Here is an 18828-nt window from a genome sequence, read left to right as displayed (position 1 = left end):
GGTTTGTACGTCTGTTTAGTTACCGGACTGATCCGACTGGTTCGTCGATTCGTGGTAAGATTTAGGTGGCTCAAACCAATGCTCTTTTCTAGTAAAAGGAGGCTGGCTCTATATTCAGGCTTTTCCCAATCTTATGTTATCCTTTAATGCATTAGCCTTAAAAAATATGGCTTTACAAAATATGAATTACGATGAACTGGTTTAGGACCATGTATTTTATATCAACCCTGTAATGCCACATTTGAGCATTAAAGTATGTAATACCTGATTACTTTAATTTGTTACTTATCTATTATTTATAGCCTTCCAGTGTCCTTTCCATATTCAAATATATATATTGTTTTTGCCCTGTTAATTATCTGGCATGTATATCCCAGACTAGTTTCTCCACAAGAACGCTGTGCGGAGCTTATATTTACCAGTTTGATAAGCTAGATGACTTTTAAGAAATCTCACTTTTTTGCATGTGCTTATTCTTTAAACAGTAGCTCTTATGGCTTGCCCCTTCACAAGTGGAGAGAGGGAGATGAAGCTGCAACTCTTCTGCCAACTTGCCCTTTAGTCCAGCTATTTAAACCCCTGCTCGGATCGTTTTTTTTGTGAGTTGCAAGCCTAATGGCTAGCAATTATTTATAGCTTATGATAGTATTATTGTTAAAGCTGATTAGCATTTCTACTACCACTTACTGCAGCATATAGCACATCAGCACTTTAATGCTGGGGATGCGCTCATACTGTAGCTCTTCATGAATCTTGTGCATCAAATATAATCCATGCCAATAAAAAATGTGATTCCAATCTAATTTATGTTCTGACTAAATATAGTATTCTCATTAGGTTGAAGGCTGTTTTACCATTTTTCCTTTTCGTAACTTTGTTTTATTTTTTTAAGGGGTTATGGCAGCAGCTACTATAGTCCACGATGCATCTGAAGCTGCAGAACTCTGCCAGTCTTTTGGGCTGTATCTAAAGCCCATTACAAAGATGATCATCAGCGTGGCACTTCCTCAACTAAAGCAACCTGGAAAGTCCATCTCCAACTGGGAAGTAATGGAGCGCCTTAAAGGCATGGTGACTAACCATCAATTCTCTACCTTACGAATTTCCAAAAGCACTATAGACTTTATTCGATTTGAAGGAGAAGTAGACAACAAAAGTCTTGTGAAGTCATTTGTAACGGCTTTAGATGGAAAAAGCATAAAGCTCAGTGGTTTCTCAGATATTTTAAAAGTAAGAGCTGCTGAGCATAAAATTGACTTTCCCACCAGGCATGACTGGGACTCCTTCTTCCGTGATGCTAAAGATATGAATGAGAATTCACCTGGTGAAAGACCTGATACAATCCATCTTGAAGGGTTACCTTGCAAATGGTTTGCTTCCATGGACTCGGGCTTGGAAAAACCAAGTGAGGAAGTCCTTGTGAAAGTCTTTAGTGTTTTTGGAGAAATCAGGAATGTGGATATACCTATGCTTGATCCTTACAGAGAAGAGATGACTGGCAGGAACTTTCATACCTTCAGTTTTGGTGGCCACTTGAACTTTGAAGCATATGTGCAGTACAAAGAGTATGCTGGGTTTGTAAAGGCCATGACTGCTCTGCGAGGAATGAAACTAATGCACAGAGGTGAAGATGGAAAAGCGGTGGCCTGCAATATCAAGGTGGGGAATTGGATATAGTTAATATTTTGTTAATTTTCAATGTAATATTGCCATTTCCTGCTAGATGTTGCTTTTGGTAGTGCGTTATTAACAAACGTTTAAAGGTCCAACCATCTCAGTCTAAGGTATGATCTGTAATTTGGTGTTAACGTTTTGAATTTCAGCGCGGTGAGTCAAATGTTGCTTAAGAGCTAGGGCCTCAAAGGCTTAGTTGGTTATATATTGACTTATTGTTCTAAATATATATATACATACATACATGAAAATGTGCATTGCTTAGCTACTGTATTGGCTCGGATATAGGCCGCACCCGAATATAGGCCGCACCCTAAAAGTAAGGTGCTTTTTTAAAGAAAAAAATTTCTTAGTAAAAAAAAAACACTTAGTGGAACAGATATGCTGCCACTCTGCCCCCGTGAGATATGCTGCCACTCTGCTCCCGTGAGATATGCTGCCACTCTGCTCCCGTGAGATATGCTGCCACTCTGCTCCCGTGAGATATGCTGCCACTCTGCTCCCGTGAGATATGCTGCCACTCTGCCCCCCCGAGATGTGCCACCCCCCCCCGAGATATGCTGCCACTCTATTCCCCCCCTGAGATATGCTGCCACTCTGCCCCCAAGAGGTCCCCCCCCCCAACCGCTAGATTTACCGGTGCAGACTCCCCGGGGTCTTGCAGGGCCGGCGGGGGACAGATACGCAGTACGCGTATTCAACTTCCGGTGCTGGCACTTCCGCCGTGTGCTTTAACAATCTCCCTTGCCGGGACTCCCCCCGTGGGAATTCCCAGCAAGGGAGATTGTTAAAGCACATCGTGCAGATGTGCCGGCAGCGTGGGCTGTTTACGCACATCGCCGGTGAACGTCTGCGCGATGCACTTAGACAACCTCCTGTGCCGGCACTCCCCCCATTGAAAGTGCTGGCAGGGGAGGCTGTCTCAGCGTATCGGAGAGTAGGATGCAGGTCCCCTGCACCGCTGCGGGGGATCTGTATCCTAACCCTGCTGTCTGCCCGGAACTGCATGTCCCGGGCATTGGGCGCTAGACCCTGCATATAGGCCGCATCCCCACTTTGAAGACTTAAAGTGGGGGGGGGGGGTGCAGCCTATATTCGAGCCAATACGGTAAATTTGTAAGTGAAGGTTTACCTAAGCTTTAAGCATTGCCAACGGTGACCACCTCTCAAAGGAGTTCACTATTCCTAACCGATGATTTCAGGCAGTTGAAATGAAGGTTAATAGTGTGCTGTATTCGTACTTAAGACAGAGATTTTTTTTTTATCTTGCCTGATAGTAAAGTGAGATGTTCATGGATCTGTATGTAAATATGAATTTACTTTCACTCCTTGCATATAGCATTATGCCATGCACATTTATCACATTTTACAGGTTTCTTTTGACACCACAAAACATTTGAGTGAGGCGTCCATTAAAAAGAGACAGCTAGAGCGTCAGAAACTGCAGGAACTGGAGCTACGCCGAGAGGAACAGAAGAGGAAGGAGAAGGAAGCAGAGGAAAGACAAAAGGAAGAAGAGCGGTAAGGCTTGTTAAAACTTTGTAGAGGAACTACACTTGATATGAAAATTATACCATGATTTCACAGATTGTGCAGTGTATGATATAGTAGTTGCAGGCTTTTTGATGCATGGTGTTGTAGTATTGTGCTGTGTGTGAATAAAGTTTATCATTATTTTTATGAGTAAAAAAGTAGGACTTGATGGTCAGTGCTACTTAAAAATACTTAGAGAGCATTTTTGCCCTATACGTTTTTATTTTATATTTTTATGGTAGTATCTTACCTTACATAGCACATAAAAGGCTCTCCTGGCCTCAAGTGAACTTCCATTGGGTGTCAGCAGTGACGCCTACCGAAAGAGATTGTCTGAAGCCAGCCTAATCTCTTGTGTAGCAGTAGGGTGCGATCCCTGCAGCTGCAACAAAGTCTTGGACGTACCTATACGTCCTAATAGGCTTCTTGCTACAACAGGTAGATAGTGGCAAGAAAAAGTAAAGGAACCCTTTGTAAATGCCTGGTTTTCTGCATTAATTGTTCATAAACGTATAGTCAAACACAATGTGCTTAAGCTAATAACGTACAATGATAATATTTACGTAATATATGCTGGTAGAAAAAGTAGCAATAAACTCAAACAATTGCTTTCAGTAGCTGCAGATCAGACCTGCACAACACTCAGGAGGAATTTTAGACCATTCTTCCTTACAGAACTGCTTAAGCTCAGATATATTAAGATGTCTGGCGTGAATGGATCTCTTGAGCTCATTCCACAGAATATCTAATAGGTAAAAGCTCTGGGCAGCAAAGCCGCCCCAAATCATGATGCTCCCTCCACCATGCTTAACCATTGGGATGATGTTTTCATGTAGGTATGCAGTGCCCATTTAACGCCATACGTAATGCTTTATGTTCTTCCTGAACAATTCAACTTTAGTTTCCCAGGCAGTAACTTCTTCCGTGGTGTCCTGTCATGGACTCCATGTCTGTTCAATGTTTTGCATATGGTAGACTCATAAACAGAAATGTTAACTGATTCTTTCAAGCCTTTCGGTTTTACTGTAGGGTTTTTTTGTTTTTTTTAACCTCATTAAGCATTCTAGCTGGGCACCCACTTCTAGGGAGAGTAGTCTAAACTAAATCATCTCTATAAACAATTTGTCACCTGATTGATGAATATGTAAACTCTTTGAAATTACTTTGTAACTGTTTCCAGCTTTATACAAATCAACAATTTTAATTTTAGGTCCAGACTTGTTAACTCCTGACTCCAGTTAGCTTTTGATCAGCCTAGGGGTTTCATACAATTTTTCCAATCCACACTGTGAATGTATAAATGATGTATTCAGTGTGTGTGTATATAATATATACACCGTATTATAGGACGACCCTGATTATAAGACGAAAAATCTGAATATTAATTTAGGAAAAAAAGAGCCTGAATATAAGACGACCCTATAGGAAAAAAGTTTTACCAGTAAATGATAATTCATGTAAACTATTTTTTTTAATAAAAGCTATGATTGATAAAAAATTTTTGTTTTTATTTCCTTCTATTTTCCAACCTGCCCCCCAGTTATGCACATCTGCCCCAGAAATGCCTTATACCCCCTATATGCCACTGTGCCCCATGATATGCCTTTTAACCCTATATGCCACTGTGCCCCATGATATGCCTTTTGACCCCCTATGTGCCACTCTGCCTCCAGAAATGCCTTATACCCCTATATACCACTCTGGCATTTAGAGGGTTAAAAGGCATATTATGGGGAAGAGTGGCATATAGGGAGGTTTAAGGCATTCAGGAGGCAGAGTGGCGTATAGAGGGTTAAAAAGGCATTTCACAGAGCACTTTGCCTCCAGAAATGCCTTATGCCCCCCATTTAACACTCCCCCGCCCCCCCCCCAAACTTACCGTTGCTTCTGATTTCCCTGTCATGTAGCCGGGGCAGCGTGTAGATCCCACGCACTTACGCTGCAGCCGGAAGCGATAGCGACATCCATACCATTGAGTTAATTTCCTGCTTATGAGCCAATTCTTTAGAAAGGAGATATAGATGGATGAACACTGCCTTATTGATGGATTGGTCGGTTACCACCACTTACTTGTTTTGCAAAATACATGATTTATTATCCCCCTTTAAATGCTATCTATTTTATCTCTCATTGAGTTTCTGTTCCATTTTTCTAGTAGATCAATTGGCAGGTCTCCAATGTTTTACTATAAAAGCGATAGTGAATGGGATTGCCCTAAAACAAATCTGAGTCTTTCTTATGGATTTTTCTCTCGTCCTACACACCAAGGTGTTATGGCTCTTGACTGGTGTGTTGGTACATATCCAGAGAGTGCACGTTTCATATAATGAGCATTTAGACTTGATGGTCAGGACGGGTGTAGTTTTAAAATGCATATGATTTTAATATTTGTTTTTTGTTTATTACAGCAAGCAGAAAGAGCAGGAAGATCTTGAAAAGGAGAAAAAAAAGAAGGAAAAGATGAGACGTAAGGAGGAGAAGCTAAAAGAACGAGAACTGCGACGGAACAAGAAAAAAATGCAAAAATTGCAAGCCGAGGAACAAAAGAGATTGCAAGAGAAAATACGATTAGAAGAAAGAAGGCTTTTACTGGCTCAGAGGAATCTGCAGTCCATTAGATTAATTGCTGAGCTGCTAAGCAGAGTGAAGGTGAAATAATTAAATGCCACATATAATACTAGTTCAAAAAATTCTTAAGCTTATTAGACCTCTCAGCCTTAAAGCACATGTATTTATTGATTTATGATAGCTTTTGATGATTTTATTTGAAAGTCAGTACCGCATAAAGTTAATAAAATAGGTTACTGGTCAGCCAAATGGTAGATGAGATTTAATATTGATAAATTCAAAGATATGCATTTTGGGCAAAAACATGAATGTACAAATCATACCTGTGTGGTTGTATAAGGGAAAGAAGTAAACGGGACAAATTTGGATCCAGTTCACAATAATGGCAGCCAAGGCCAGTAACATATTGTCACATATACCGTATTTGCTCGATTATAAGACGAGGTTTTCTTATAATCAGACCTCAAATAGGTCTGACTATGAGACGACTAAGATCCAGATCCCCCGCAGCTGCAGGGGACCTGGATCCTCCTGGCATATCATGGGGCACAGTGGCATATGTGGGGTATAAGGCATTTCTGGGGCAAAGTGGCAAGCCTGGGGGCAAATGTGCATTACTTGAGAAATATTTTTCTCAATCGTAGCTTTTATTAACAAACAATTGTTTACATAGTTTACATGAATTAACATTTACTGGTAAAACTTTTTTCCTATAGGGTCGTCTTATATTCAGGCTTTTTCTTTTTCCTAAATTAATATTCAGGTTTGGGGGGTCGTCTTATAATCAGGGTCGTCTTATAATCGAACATTATCTAATGGGAGGAAAATCTAATTGTGCCTCTATACATGAATAGTAATACAGGTTAAGAGGACATGTTTGTCGATTGAAATTATATTAAACATTCTGAAATTGGGAATTCATTTTTTCATATATATATGTATTTTTATTATTTTTTTTGTACAATGATACTATGTAAACTAACATTATTTTGATTTTCTTATACAGTCTGGAAAGTTACATGAAGAGGAAGAAAAGGAAGCAGAAAGGATTCTGCAGCTTCAGTTTGAAGAGAGAAGACGACAGCAGGAAGCGGAATTAAGACGTGTAGAAGAAGAAAAGCAACGTGCTTTGTCACTTCAGAGAAAGGAAAGGGAGCTAAGGGAGAAGCTTCTGAATAGTCTCATTAAAAGGAACTTTCACCCTATCCCTCAGAGTGTGGAGGACTCCACACCGGTGCAGTATTATTTTCCTGCACCCAGTGAAAGTGTCCCTTGCGAGTCGCCCTTAAACTATGTTACCTCTACCTCTACTCAGACCCCTTCAAACTATGAGCCAGAACAGCAGTACAACCCCTATGCAAGCTCAAATCTGCAGAGCATTAATGAAGTCCACTACAATGTTTCCCAAATGCAGGAGTGCAAACAGATCAACAGCGCTCTTCATGGAATGCCTCTGTGTGACAGTAATACTCCCCTGAATTCAGCGATTGGTCAGAAATTATATGCAAACGCATTGGATACTTCACAAAAAAAGAACGACGTGGAAGAAAGTAGGTTAGAAGTCTCCAGCACACATTCACACGCTCAGGAAAAAGTCCACAAACATAAGTCGAAACACAAAAGAGACTTGAACAGGGAGAGAGATGAGCATAAGTTTAAAAAAACACACAAGAAGCATAACTGTAGAGACTACAGTCCACATAGAAGAAGTTTGAGCCCAGAGGAAAGCAGGAACAGGAGTAAGGAGAGAAGGCATAAACATAGTCATAGACATAGTAAGCACTATAGGAGGCCCTATAGTAGGGATAGAAGCTCATGGAGTAGCTGAGCGGCACGCACTTAGATTTTTGCTGTAGAATGTCTTGAATCCAGGTTGTGCACCCATCTGGTGTAGTGAGGAGTCTATATTTTTAGAACTTTCTTACTTGAGGTCAGATGAGTCTGGAGCAGGTGACATAAGTTAGTATCTGTGTAGGATATATGACAATTTATAGACACCAGATTTTTCTGGCTTTGCTGCCAGAATACACCCGTGGCAATCAATATTAGATTTAAACATCAGAGCGACACCATGACAAAAATTAAGTTTTAGGCTCTTGATATAATATTTACACCTGGATGTGTGCTTTTTTTTCAGTTAGTGTACTTTTTCTGCATGGACAGTAAAAGAGGACCAGAATTCATCCTTTTTTTTTTCTTTTAAACTAATATAATCTCAGGTTTGCCATTCATTTTAAGGGACTACAGGAAAAGATTATTATAGAATAAATGCAAGCAAAAACATGCTAAGAAATTTCATGTTTATATTCCAGCTTTGTACAAATCGTTATGTTCAATTTGTTTTTTTTATTTATACCAGATTAAAAATACATGTGTATTTGTATGTGTATATTCTGCAAAACTTTACAGTATACTACATTGCTATACAACTACGGTCATGTCATCAAGTGTTACCATAGAACAGAAAAACATAGTCAATTGGAAATTATCGTCATCACTATTGCAACCAGTGAACTGGTCTAATTAGCAGGAACATTCCACTAGTTGGCATTGTGAAGAGACCAATTATTAAATTGCACCAGAATCACCTTTTGTAAGTATCCGTCATAGTATTATTTGTATGAAGAGCTATTTTTGACCCGTGAATTTCCACATTTACTTAAGTTTTTGGCTTCAGGCAAGTCCCTTGTTTCAGTACTGAAAATGGATAAACCTGATTCTAGTTGTATTTTAACAACACAACACATGCAAGCAACCACACAATTTGTGTTTAACTGCAAATGGGAAAGGGTGGCAGCTACCGAACAGTAATGTAGTTAATCTAGACCCTAAGACCTAGTGATGTTATCGCCACATACCATGATCAAGTTAGCAGGACATGTCTATTGGTTGCCATGTTCAAAAAAAATAAGTATACCCTACAAAATAGGACGTATCCCAGTTTCTCTTGGCTGCCCTGTTTGGTATATCTTGCATGGTTAACAAGAGCTGCAAGATTTCATATATTGCAGTTCTTGCAATGTTTTTTATCCTGTTCAGTTAATTTTAGCTTTGCATAACACTGATAATTTTGTTATAATGGCTCTTGTCAGTGGGTGGGATATATTAGGCAGCAAGAGAACTTTTTGTCCTCCGTTGATATATTTGGAGCAGGAAAAATGGGCAAGCGTAAGGATCTGAGCGATTTTGACATGGCCCAGACTGTGATGGCATCGCCAAAACTGCAGCTTTTGTGGGGTGTTCCTGGTCTGCAGTGGTCAGTACCTATGAAAAGTGGTCCAAGGAAGGAAAAGCAGTGAACCGGCAGCAGGGTCATGCTGACTCCTGTCCACTGCATAAAGGGCCTACAATGGGAATGTGAGCATAAGAACAGGACAACAGAGCAATGGAAGAAGGGGGCCTCTTCTGAGGAATCACGGTTTCTTTTACATCATGTGGATGGCCGGGTGCATGTGCGTCACTTACCTGAGGAACACATGGCACCAGGATGCATCCATGGAGTCCCCACCTCGCAACTTAAAAGGATCTGCTGCTAACGTCTTGGTGCCATTGCTGTAATGTCCTCTACCACGTCTAATGAGAGGCTATTCTGTTTATCCAGCACCTTCTAACTAAAGAACATTACATCTAAACCTCTGACCCTCTAGTTTTAGACTATGACGTCTTGTTATAACACTTCCTCTCTTCTGAGACAAACCTTGTTCTGAGTCCTATAATCCTGTTTCAATTTCTAACTGATGGGGTTGATGATATTTGTTCTTTGGCTGCGGTGGTCCAAATCTGATACTAAGACTTCACTAAAATCGGTGGCACCAGACACCAATGCTCTACCACTGAACTATACCCCTATTGGGTCAATTATGTAGCTCCAGTGGGCTTGTTTTCATATATATATATATATAATTTAGACATTATTTTTCACATTCTCTAATTTTATTTATTTAGAAGATACTTATTTTACCAAGAATATTTTGATTTATTAATTTTTTAAGTATTTCTCGACAAACATTCTTTTCATTTGTTTACTGATTAAGGTAAGTAAAAAGATGAAAATACATGGACAAGCAGACCAAAAAATAATTACATAGATTGAGTTTATTCAAGGACAAGACATATAACGCCAGGCACACTGCAGCATAGCCTAGAACATTAGTTTATACAGGCATACATTGCCTTTTATGGCAGGAATGACGACAGAGGATGGAATCAACGAGTAGGGCTAAAGGCATATGAGAGAATCAGCCTGCAATAGTCTGGGACAATTATCTGTTCCTTGCTCATTTACCAAGAAATAACAAATTAACTAAAGCCAACTTCCATTAGTACTCATAAAAAAAGAAAACACAGGCAGGAGATGCCATTGAGGGGAAGGCAAGAAGGCAAGTCACCAATTCATTAAACTGCAAGTTGTCTGTGACTTTGAAATGTGAGTTTCAATTTTTTTCCAACTTCCAATATTACATCGTAACCCAAGAGGGGCTAATCAAGGGGAGATAAATCAAAGTGACATATCTTATGTCTTTGAGTGCATCTTTTAGCCTTAGATGTGTCCATATTGGCATACAGTTTTATTTTTCCTGCTCTGCTCTGTACGGTGGAACAGAAATGAAACAGACACACACCTAATAACAATTAAGAAAAAGCCATGTGGAGGACATTGTCACTTGTGATCCACCATAGGCATAATCATTGGCCATAGCCTTTAGACTAGAAAAATAAAAGCAGAAGGTTTAGGGGCACAGTCTATGCTTTACCTCTAGAGGGCACTGTTTTACTTATCAAATTGATGTATCCAATTTTATGGGTATCCTGTGACACTGTCTACAAATATAAAGCGCAGCACTCAAATAGTAAATTCATTCAGGGCTGTAAGCAGACATTTTTTGGAGCCCAAAACATTTTTCCGAGATGCCGTCCATGTTAAGAAAAAAAAAAGGAGTAAAAAAAAAAAGCTGACTCGCCGCTTCTATCCCTATTGTAATCAAGTACAGCTACTCTTGGTCTCTTGTTAAACATTCTACATCCAAAACAATTCACTTTAAATTCAGGGTGAGGTTGTACGTAAATGTGCAACCTAGGGTCCCACCAGAGGATGGGTACCTTGAGAATGGAATTTTTCTTATCTCTAAAAATTGCAAGCTATGTTTTTTTCTTTAACATTTAAAGTCCATGCAGTTCTACTCATGTTATCTATATCAGTATCGGAGATCTTCTTAAACGGTTATACACCATTATCTTGTAATTTAGCAATAAATCCAAAACCGGAGCCACAAGATGTCATTATAATAGAAGCATAAATGTGCTTTCACAGGTTAAGATTATTGGCATGCGTCTATACTCGGCAATATACTATATACTATAACGAACATTGACTGTGTGTGTGCAGTCATGTACCACTACATATATATATATGATAAATTTAATTAAATGAGGTGAGAACTTTTTTGGAAAATTTGTTACTTTTAATATCTTTGGAATATATCCAGAAATATTCATTTTGAGCGTAGGCTTAGTGGTGCCCGGGTACAGTGGCGTATACACAGGGCCGGCCCGACAATGGAGCCGAGTGGGGCAGCCGCTCCAAGCCCTTTTTTTTTTCTTTCTTTCTAAAGCGAAAGAGAGAGAAAGGGGCGCCGAGTGGTTTTCGCTTACCAAGCTGTCAGTACCCTCTCGGCGCCCCTCTCTCTCTCCTCTGCGACGAGTCTTCCTGTTCAGTCTCGGTGCCGGCTTGTAATGCTGAGTGCCGGAAGATTTCCGGCGCTCAGCATTACAAGCCGGCACCGAGACTGAACAGGGAGATTCGCCTTAGGACTGCTGAAAGGTAAGTACAAGGGGGGGGGGAGGGTAGATAATATGGGGGGGTAGATAATGGGGGGGGCGGCAGGGACGGAGGGAGAAGAAGGGTAAAAAAGGGGGGGGCGGCATTTTAAAATTCGCCCCCGGCGGCATTTTGCCTTGGGCCGGCCCTGCGTATACAAGTGGGCGAGCGGTGAGGCTGCCACAGGCACAGAAGGCCAGGGCGGCGGGAAGGCTTCAGGCGGAGTGGAGAAGAGGAATTGTGCACTGCGGCAGAGCAGCGAGACAGGCCTCGCACTCCCACTGCAGGACTTCAGCAGGGTAAGTGAACTACAAAGGGGGGGTAGATAGTGAGAAGGGGGAGAGGCAGCTAGTGAATGAGTAAGAATATTGAAATAAAGAGTGACAATAATATAATGAATAATTAATGTGTGGATGAATTGTGTGAATGAGTGAGAGAATTAATTAATGTGTGGATGAATTGTGTGAATGAGTGAGAATTAATGCGTGGATGAATTATGTGAATGAATGAGAGAATGAGTGGATTAATGTGTGGATGGATTCCTTGAATGATTTTTTTAAAATGCATTAATAAATATGTGTAAGTGATTTGTGTGAATGAGTGAAAGAATTAATGATTGCATGAATGAATTAGAGAATTAATTAATGTGTGGATAAATTGTGTAAATGAATGAGAGAATGAGTGAACGAATGTGAATGATTTGTGAGAATGCACAGAGTGCGAGCAACACAGAGGGAAGCAGCAGGGACCCTGCGGAAGTCTGCAAGTGAGAGCTCTGCAGTTCAGGTAACGTGATGGGGGAGGGTGTATGAGCGAGTATGCGTAATTAAGGGAATGAATGAGTGAATGAATGTTTGTGAATGAGTGTGTGTGATAGCATGGATGTGTAAGTGGGGAGATAGCATGGCATAGCAAGGCTGTAATGACACTCCTATAATGCCCAGGTTCCGGCATGTACTGGGCGCCTGGGCATGATAGGAGTGTGGTTGCTGTTAACAATTATATATATATATATTAATATTGTTATTGCTTTTTTTTGTACAATTTTGGTATGTTACTTACTTTTAATAAAAGTGTGGTTATTTATTGATTGATTTTTGGTGGTCATTTTCAGTTTCGGCCAAGTGAATGCAGAATTTTTGGTTTCGGTCCGAAAGAGTGGCATATAGGGGGTGTATAAGGCACATCTGGAGGCAGAGTGGCATATCAGGGAGGCAGAGTGGCATATAGGGGCCAATAATGCATTTCTGGGGCCCAGAGTGGCATATAAGGTGGTATAAGGCAAATCTGGGAGGCAGATGTGCTTAACTGAGGGACCAGTTGGCAAATAAAACGAAATAAAAACAAAAAATGCATTTTTCTCAATCATAGTTTTTATTAAATAGGAAAAAATAGTTTACATGTGAATTAATATTTACTAGTAATACCTTTTTTTCTTATAGGGCAGTCTTATATTCAGGCATTTTCTTTTTTCCCTAAATTAATATTCAAATTTTGGGGTTGTCTTATAATAGAGCAAATTCGGAATAAAGCCTGGGTGACAGGGGGATATGATAGAAACGTAATTAATTAAAGGGAATCAACACGATAAAGGAAGAGAGTTTATTTAAAAGAAGAAATGCTACAATAACAAGAGGACATAGTCTTAAGCTAGAGGTTTAAAGGTAACATCAGGAAATATTACATTACTGAAAGAGTACTGGATGCATGGAATAGCCTTCCAGCAGAAGTGGTAGATGTTAATACAGTGAAGACTTTTAAGCAAGCATTGGAATGGAATATGGTTGGGCAGGTTGGATGGGCCGAATGGTTCTTATCTGCCGTCACTTTCTATGTTATCTAACACACACACATGCTGCAGGCACCTGTCCTTTTTTTGGGGGGGGGGGGGATATATGCTTCCTATTAGGGATGCCCCAAAATGAAAATTCTGGACACCTTTAAAAAAATAAAATAACCACACTTTTATTAAAAATAAGTAACACCAAAATTGGACAAAAAAAACCCCAATAACAATATATATATATATATATATATATATATATATATATATATATATATATATATATATAATATATATAATTGTTAACAGCAATCACTCTTCAGAGTTCCAATCTGACCTTCCAGAGAGGCCAAGTGCTCAAACTTGCCACAGTATTATGGACCCAGAAACTGCTGTTCCAAGCATGCATGCATTTGGCATGATGAAAAGTATAGTTAAAATGATACCATTTATTGCCTGAGAGTTTAATTGCGAGTTTTCGAGACCAAGTTGTTAGGTCCCTTCCTCTGGCATTAATGAAGTTAACACAGACTTTTCTGAATACAAAAGCACAATTCACAAGTTAACAAAGATTTTAGATAAACACAGAGGTATTGGGGATTTTGTTCAGCAGTAAATTAGCTCGACTAGCAGAGATCCAATGGACAGATATGGTTCAATCAAAGCAACCTTGTCAAATGTTCCCAGGAATAAGTTGTTTGGAGTTAATTCGAATTGTGAGAGGATTAATGGTTTGGCATGATGTGCACTGAGTGAGATCTCCAAGCTTACTTTTACTTTATCGGGTGATGTGTGTCCTTACAAAATTGAAACAATTTCTGGCTTACCTTGGCTTCTACTCTTACAACACTCGTGTTGCCCACACTGCTGTAGTTCAAAAACTGGCCACTTACAGAAAGCAAGTCACTTAAACAATCCAAGGCTTTAATATGAGAAACCCCACAATTTTGTTTTAGTTTCACAATCCCTTACCAATAAGAAAATATTTGTTCAGCGTGGTTTGGCTTGCATACTAAAATTATATAATTATTGATTACCCCTCACACCCTACAGTATATGTTTAGTGTTCAATATCTCACCAGAAAAAAATTGAGTTTGAGTAAAGTAAGGTAAACCTAGTGGGAGTGCCTCATGTCATCTTGATCCCAGGCCTGAAACCTCTGTGTTCCACAGGTTGGAGGTTAGGGCTATGAACTAGCACAGAACCATCCATTGTACTTCTTTCTGCGGTCGACGTTCAATATCTCAGCAGAACAAATAATAGTTGAGGATCTCATAAAGTTACCTGGGGTGGATAGTGGGCCGCATCCCTCCCTCCATCATTACGATAAAGCCATGTGTCTGCCCTGTGTATAAATGTATATAAATAACCATATAGAAACAGCCACCTACCCCCACCTATGCGCTCCCCTAGTAGGGTGGTAGGGGGGCAAGGGCTATGTTTAACATACATTGTACTTCAGCTTTCAGCTTTCTGTGTTCAATATCGCAACAGAACAAATAAGATTCGCGGATCTCATAAAGTTAAATTAACCTGTAGAGTGCTGCCCACATTCCTCCCTCCATCCCTGCAAAATAAATAGATAACCTTAAAGAAACGTCCTACCTACATTCATCTCTATGTTCCCATGGCAGGGGGCGCGGGCCATCCAAACTCAGTGGACAATGGAAGTTACTAATCGTCACCTACCATACTAACTGCCAATTTGTGATATATCACAAAGCCATTTCCGCTTATTTTAATCTCAAGGAAAGGCATTATCTAAAAAAAAATAACACAAAAGGCCAATACTGCCAATGTAACTTTTGTGATGTGCTATTAAGGGGTTCATTTTCAGGGAATATCTGTGGCTACTTATTTTTTAGACAGCTCCCTGGCACTGTGAAGATGCAGGGCACTGGGACTCGAATTGTGAATTTGCGTATGTGCACAAAAACACAGACCCAAGTTAATCCGAAGCTCTTCTTTTAAGGATAAGAGATTTAGAAAGTAAACCAACAAGGGTGTGTTTAATGTTCACAAAACTGTGTACTTGATGTGGTTAAAATAACCTTAAGCTGAATACTTCCTGTAAAACTCTCTTTTTTTTATGGATTGATATATCCGCTCCATCATATTCTGCAGTGCTGTACAATGGATTTGTTTAATCCTACATAAATGTATGAAAATTTTATCACATGGGTTGTACATTTCAACATTGCTTTCTAGGTTTTATAAGGCTGGGCTCCAGTACTAAAAATTCTCAAAATTGGGCTTCATTTTTTTTCTCTAAACCTAGATAAAATCCTTGGGTACATTAACAATGTTAATAATGCTACCCTGAAATCCTTAGGTATTAGGGGCTCCGACTCTGGTCTAGCAGATATAGTTGGTAAATTAATAAATATATATGGATATATATAGATGATTTTAATAGGGTCCTTATGAATGCTGATACTACTTAGGAGATAAAGTTTTTTAAATTGTTGCCTATATTTATGCAGAGATTTCAACTACCACCAATTGGGGTGCTGAAAAACATTGAGTAGGATATGAGGTCAGTTCAAGACTATTCCACCTTGAGAACGTACCCAATTACCCTGAGACCCTGAGGTTGACATAAAAACCCTGATGCTCAGAGATGAACTTTTTAAAAGTATGAGGGCTTGGGCACATTCAAATTGGAGCTCCAGTTTCCTACGCATTAATTATGTACTTTTGTTATTTCAAATCTGCCCGTTATGTTCATTTGATCTGATTCACCTAGGTTAAATTTTGAGACCTCAAAACAGTTAATGCAAGTTATAACTTCTCTTCTAGATTAAGCCTGTAGAAGACCGTTCGGTTTATCACAACAATAGAAGGATGACAGAGAAATATATTCTTTTGGCCACTGAATATAATACAACCAATGATAACACAGCAAATATATTATCTAACAGTACGTTGCAAATGCTGCAAAGCAAAATGCTACAAAAAGGGCTGCCTATCCTTTACTTGGCAATCTTCTTCTTCAGCGTGCCAGTGAACTTCATCTCAACATGGATTCTCTGTAAAACACACCCATGGACTCCAACAGTGGTGTTTATGATAAACCTGGCAGTAACAGATTTTGTATATGGAATTACACTTCCTTTCCAGGTTGTCTATCACATAAGGGGAAATGACTGGCCCTTTGGAAGCACATTCTGTACTATGGCCACCATATTATTCTATGGAAATATGAACTGCTCCATACTGACTATAGCCAGTATTAGTGTGGAACGCTACATTGGTATTGTGTATCCTCTGCGTTATAAGACATTTGTGAGTGTGCAAAAGGTTGTTCTTATATGTTTGTTCAACTGGGAATTAGTCCTTACGGTGGAAGTGCCTCTTATCTATTCAAAACTAAGATTCCATGTAGCTGAGTTAGGCATAGTCACCTGCTTTGATGTTTTACCCAAAACCATGTTTCCCAGTTTAATCTATTTTATGGTTTATTCTGGATGCCGCTTTCTGCTTTTTTTTGTTATACCCCTAATGGTCATGGGATTTTGTTACTTGTTAATTGCTGTAAATATTCTTCATTCAGGTAACATACAATCCCAAGAAGCAAAAAAGCATACCATCTATATGATAACTGTTTTGCTTTTTGTGTTTTTGTTGTGTTATCTGCCAAATAATATAATAATGATCGCTCATATTGTTTCTGTCTCAAAGGGAAATAGTCTGTACATTGAATACAAACTGACTCTTGCTTTGAACAGTCTGAACTGTTGCATGGACCCAATAGTATATTACTATGGGTCCAAAGAGTTTAGGCAAAAGGTACAAGACCATTTGACATGTTGTATGCCCACCAATTCTTTGTAAATAGAATATAAATACCTACAATAGTTTAACATTTTGAAAACATGTTTATTATGGATAAAATTATGATTTTAGGCATATTAGCAGTTGTGTGTGCTAAGTTGTAAATGCATTGTGTAAAATTCATAACTGAAGGATATTTTTGTCTAATTCTGCAACCATTGTGGGGAGCCTCACATTATATAGTATACTGTGAAATATATCTGTACAAAATTCCATTAAAAATATTTTTTTTAATATTATTGACAGCCCATGTAAATGCTTTCTTCTGCATGTATCCTAAACATATCCCATCTTCATAAAGTGTATAGCCTTTTGTGCCAAAGCCTGGGCTGAAAATAACTGACCATGATTGGTCAAGATAGCACAACCAGGCTGTTTAGGGGTTAGGATGGCACTGATAAGCTGCTTGGGCAAACGCACTCAGAAGCTAGTTGGGGCAAAGGTGCCACGTTGCTTGGTTAAGTTGGGGGGCTCAGGAGGATTTTTGCACCAGGGCCCTGTGCCTTCTAGTTATGCCCCCGTTTGGACTCTCTACTTAATACTGAAAATACTGTTGATGCTGTGCTTTACTAACTTGAAAACCATAAAGTCCTAGCTTGTTTGTTATGGGTTTGGCACAACTAGAAACATGAACTCTGAATCTTGAACCAGCAGTACACATTCATGAACATATCAACAATGAAAGGTTTGTGTTAATGTATTTTTGAATATATACTGTATATGTACGCTAAAATATTTACAAGAAGGTCAGAGCCCCGACCTCAACCCGATTGAACGCCTTTAGGATGAACTAGAACGGAGATTGCTAGCCAGGCCTTCTCATCCAGCATCAGTGCCTAGCCTCGCAAATGCTCTACTGGATGAATAGCCAAAAATGATCACAGAAACACTCCAAACGCTCTTGTGGAGAGCCTGCCTAGAAGAGTGGAAGCTGTTAAAGCTGCAAAGGGGAGACCAACTACATATTAGTGTCTGTGTATTTAGAATGCAATATCATAAAAGTCCCTGTTGGTGTTATGGTCAGGTGTCCCAAAATGTTAACAAACATGGTGTGATACTGTATATAGATAAAGAGGTAAATTGTGTATAAAGTGATATACAGTTGTGCAAAAAGAAAGTGCACTCTCTTTGAATTCTTTGGTTTTACAAATGAGGACATAATAACAATCATCTATTCCTTAGCAGGTCTAAAAATTAGATTACATATTACACAGTGTCATGTTTTATTTAACAAAAATAAGCGAAAATGGAGAAGCCATGTTTAAAGACTAAGTATACCTTATAATTCAATAGAACCATTTTTAGCAGCAATAACTTGAAGTCATCACTTTCTGTATGGCTGTATCAGTCTCTAGCCTTGTGAAGCAATTTTGGCCCACTCTATTTTACAGTGTTGCTTCAGTTCAGTGGGGTTTGCAAGCATTACCAGGCATTCTGTTGTAGATTTGCTGGTGTGCTTGGGATCATTGTCCTGTTGCATGATCCAATTTTGGCGAAGGTTTAGCTGTCGGACAGATGGCCTCACACTTGACTCTAGAATACCTTGGTATACAGAGGAGTTCATGGTCGATGATCAATGACTGCAAGGTTCCCAGGTCCTATGGCTGCAAAACAAGC

At 39.4% G+C, this 18828-nt stretch overlaps 2 protein-coding genes across 2 annotated transcripts in view; both read left to right on the top strand.

Moving 5' to 3' along the window:
- The first annotated feature begins 897 nt into the window (after positions 1 to 897).
- Positions 898 to 16181, top strand: LOC149289833 (A-kinase anchor protein 17A-like). The gene is made up of 6 exons (XM_089490280.1): positions 898 to 1659; positions 3047 to 3195; positions 5616 to 5856; positions 6782 to 7325; positions 15656 to 15748; positions 16177 to 16181. Exons 1-6 carry the CDS (start codon positions 898 to 900, stop codon positions 16179 to 16181), a joined length of 1794 nt encoding a protein of 597 aa, XP_089346406.1.
- Positions 16182 to 16221: 40 nt separating this feature from the next.
- Positions 16222 to 18828, top strand: part of LOC149289832 (P2Y purinoceptor 8-like) — a 28268-nt gene continuing 25661 nt past the window's right edge. The window contains exons 1-2 of the mRNA XM_089490279.1: positions 16222 to 16720; positions 17003 to 17166. Of these exons, the coding sequence (XP_089346405.1) occupies positions 16222 to 16720; positions 17003 to 17166 (663 nt within the window). The remainder of the gene's footprint in view (positions 16721 to 17002; positions 17167 to 18828) is intronic.

This window comes from Sceloporus occidentalis, unplaced genomic scaffold, assembly GCF_023333645.1.
Source record: "Sceloporus occidentalis isolate IW3139 unplaced genomic scaffold, rSceOcc1.0.p SCAF_43, whole genome shotgun sequence".
NCBI classification, from domain to species: domain Eukaryota; kingdom Metazoa; phylum Chordata; class Lepidosauria; order Squamata; family Phrynosomatidae; genus Sceloporus; species Sceloporus occidentalis.
This window is presented reverse-complemented; position numbering and strand designations above follow the sequence as displayed.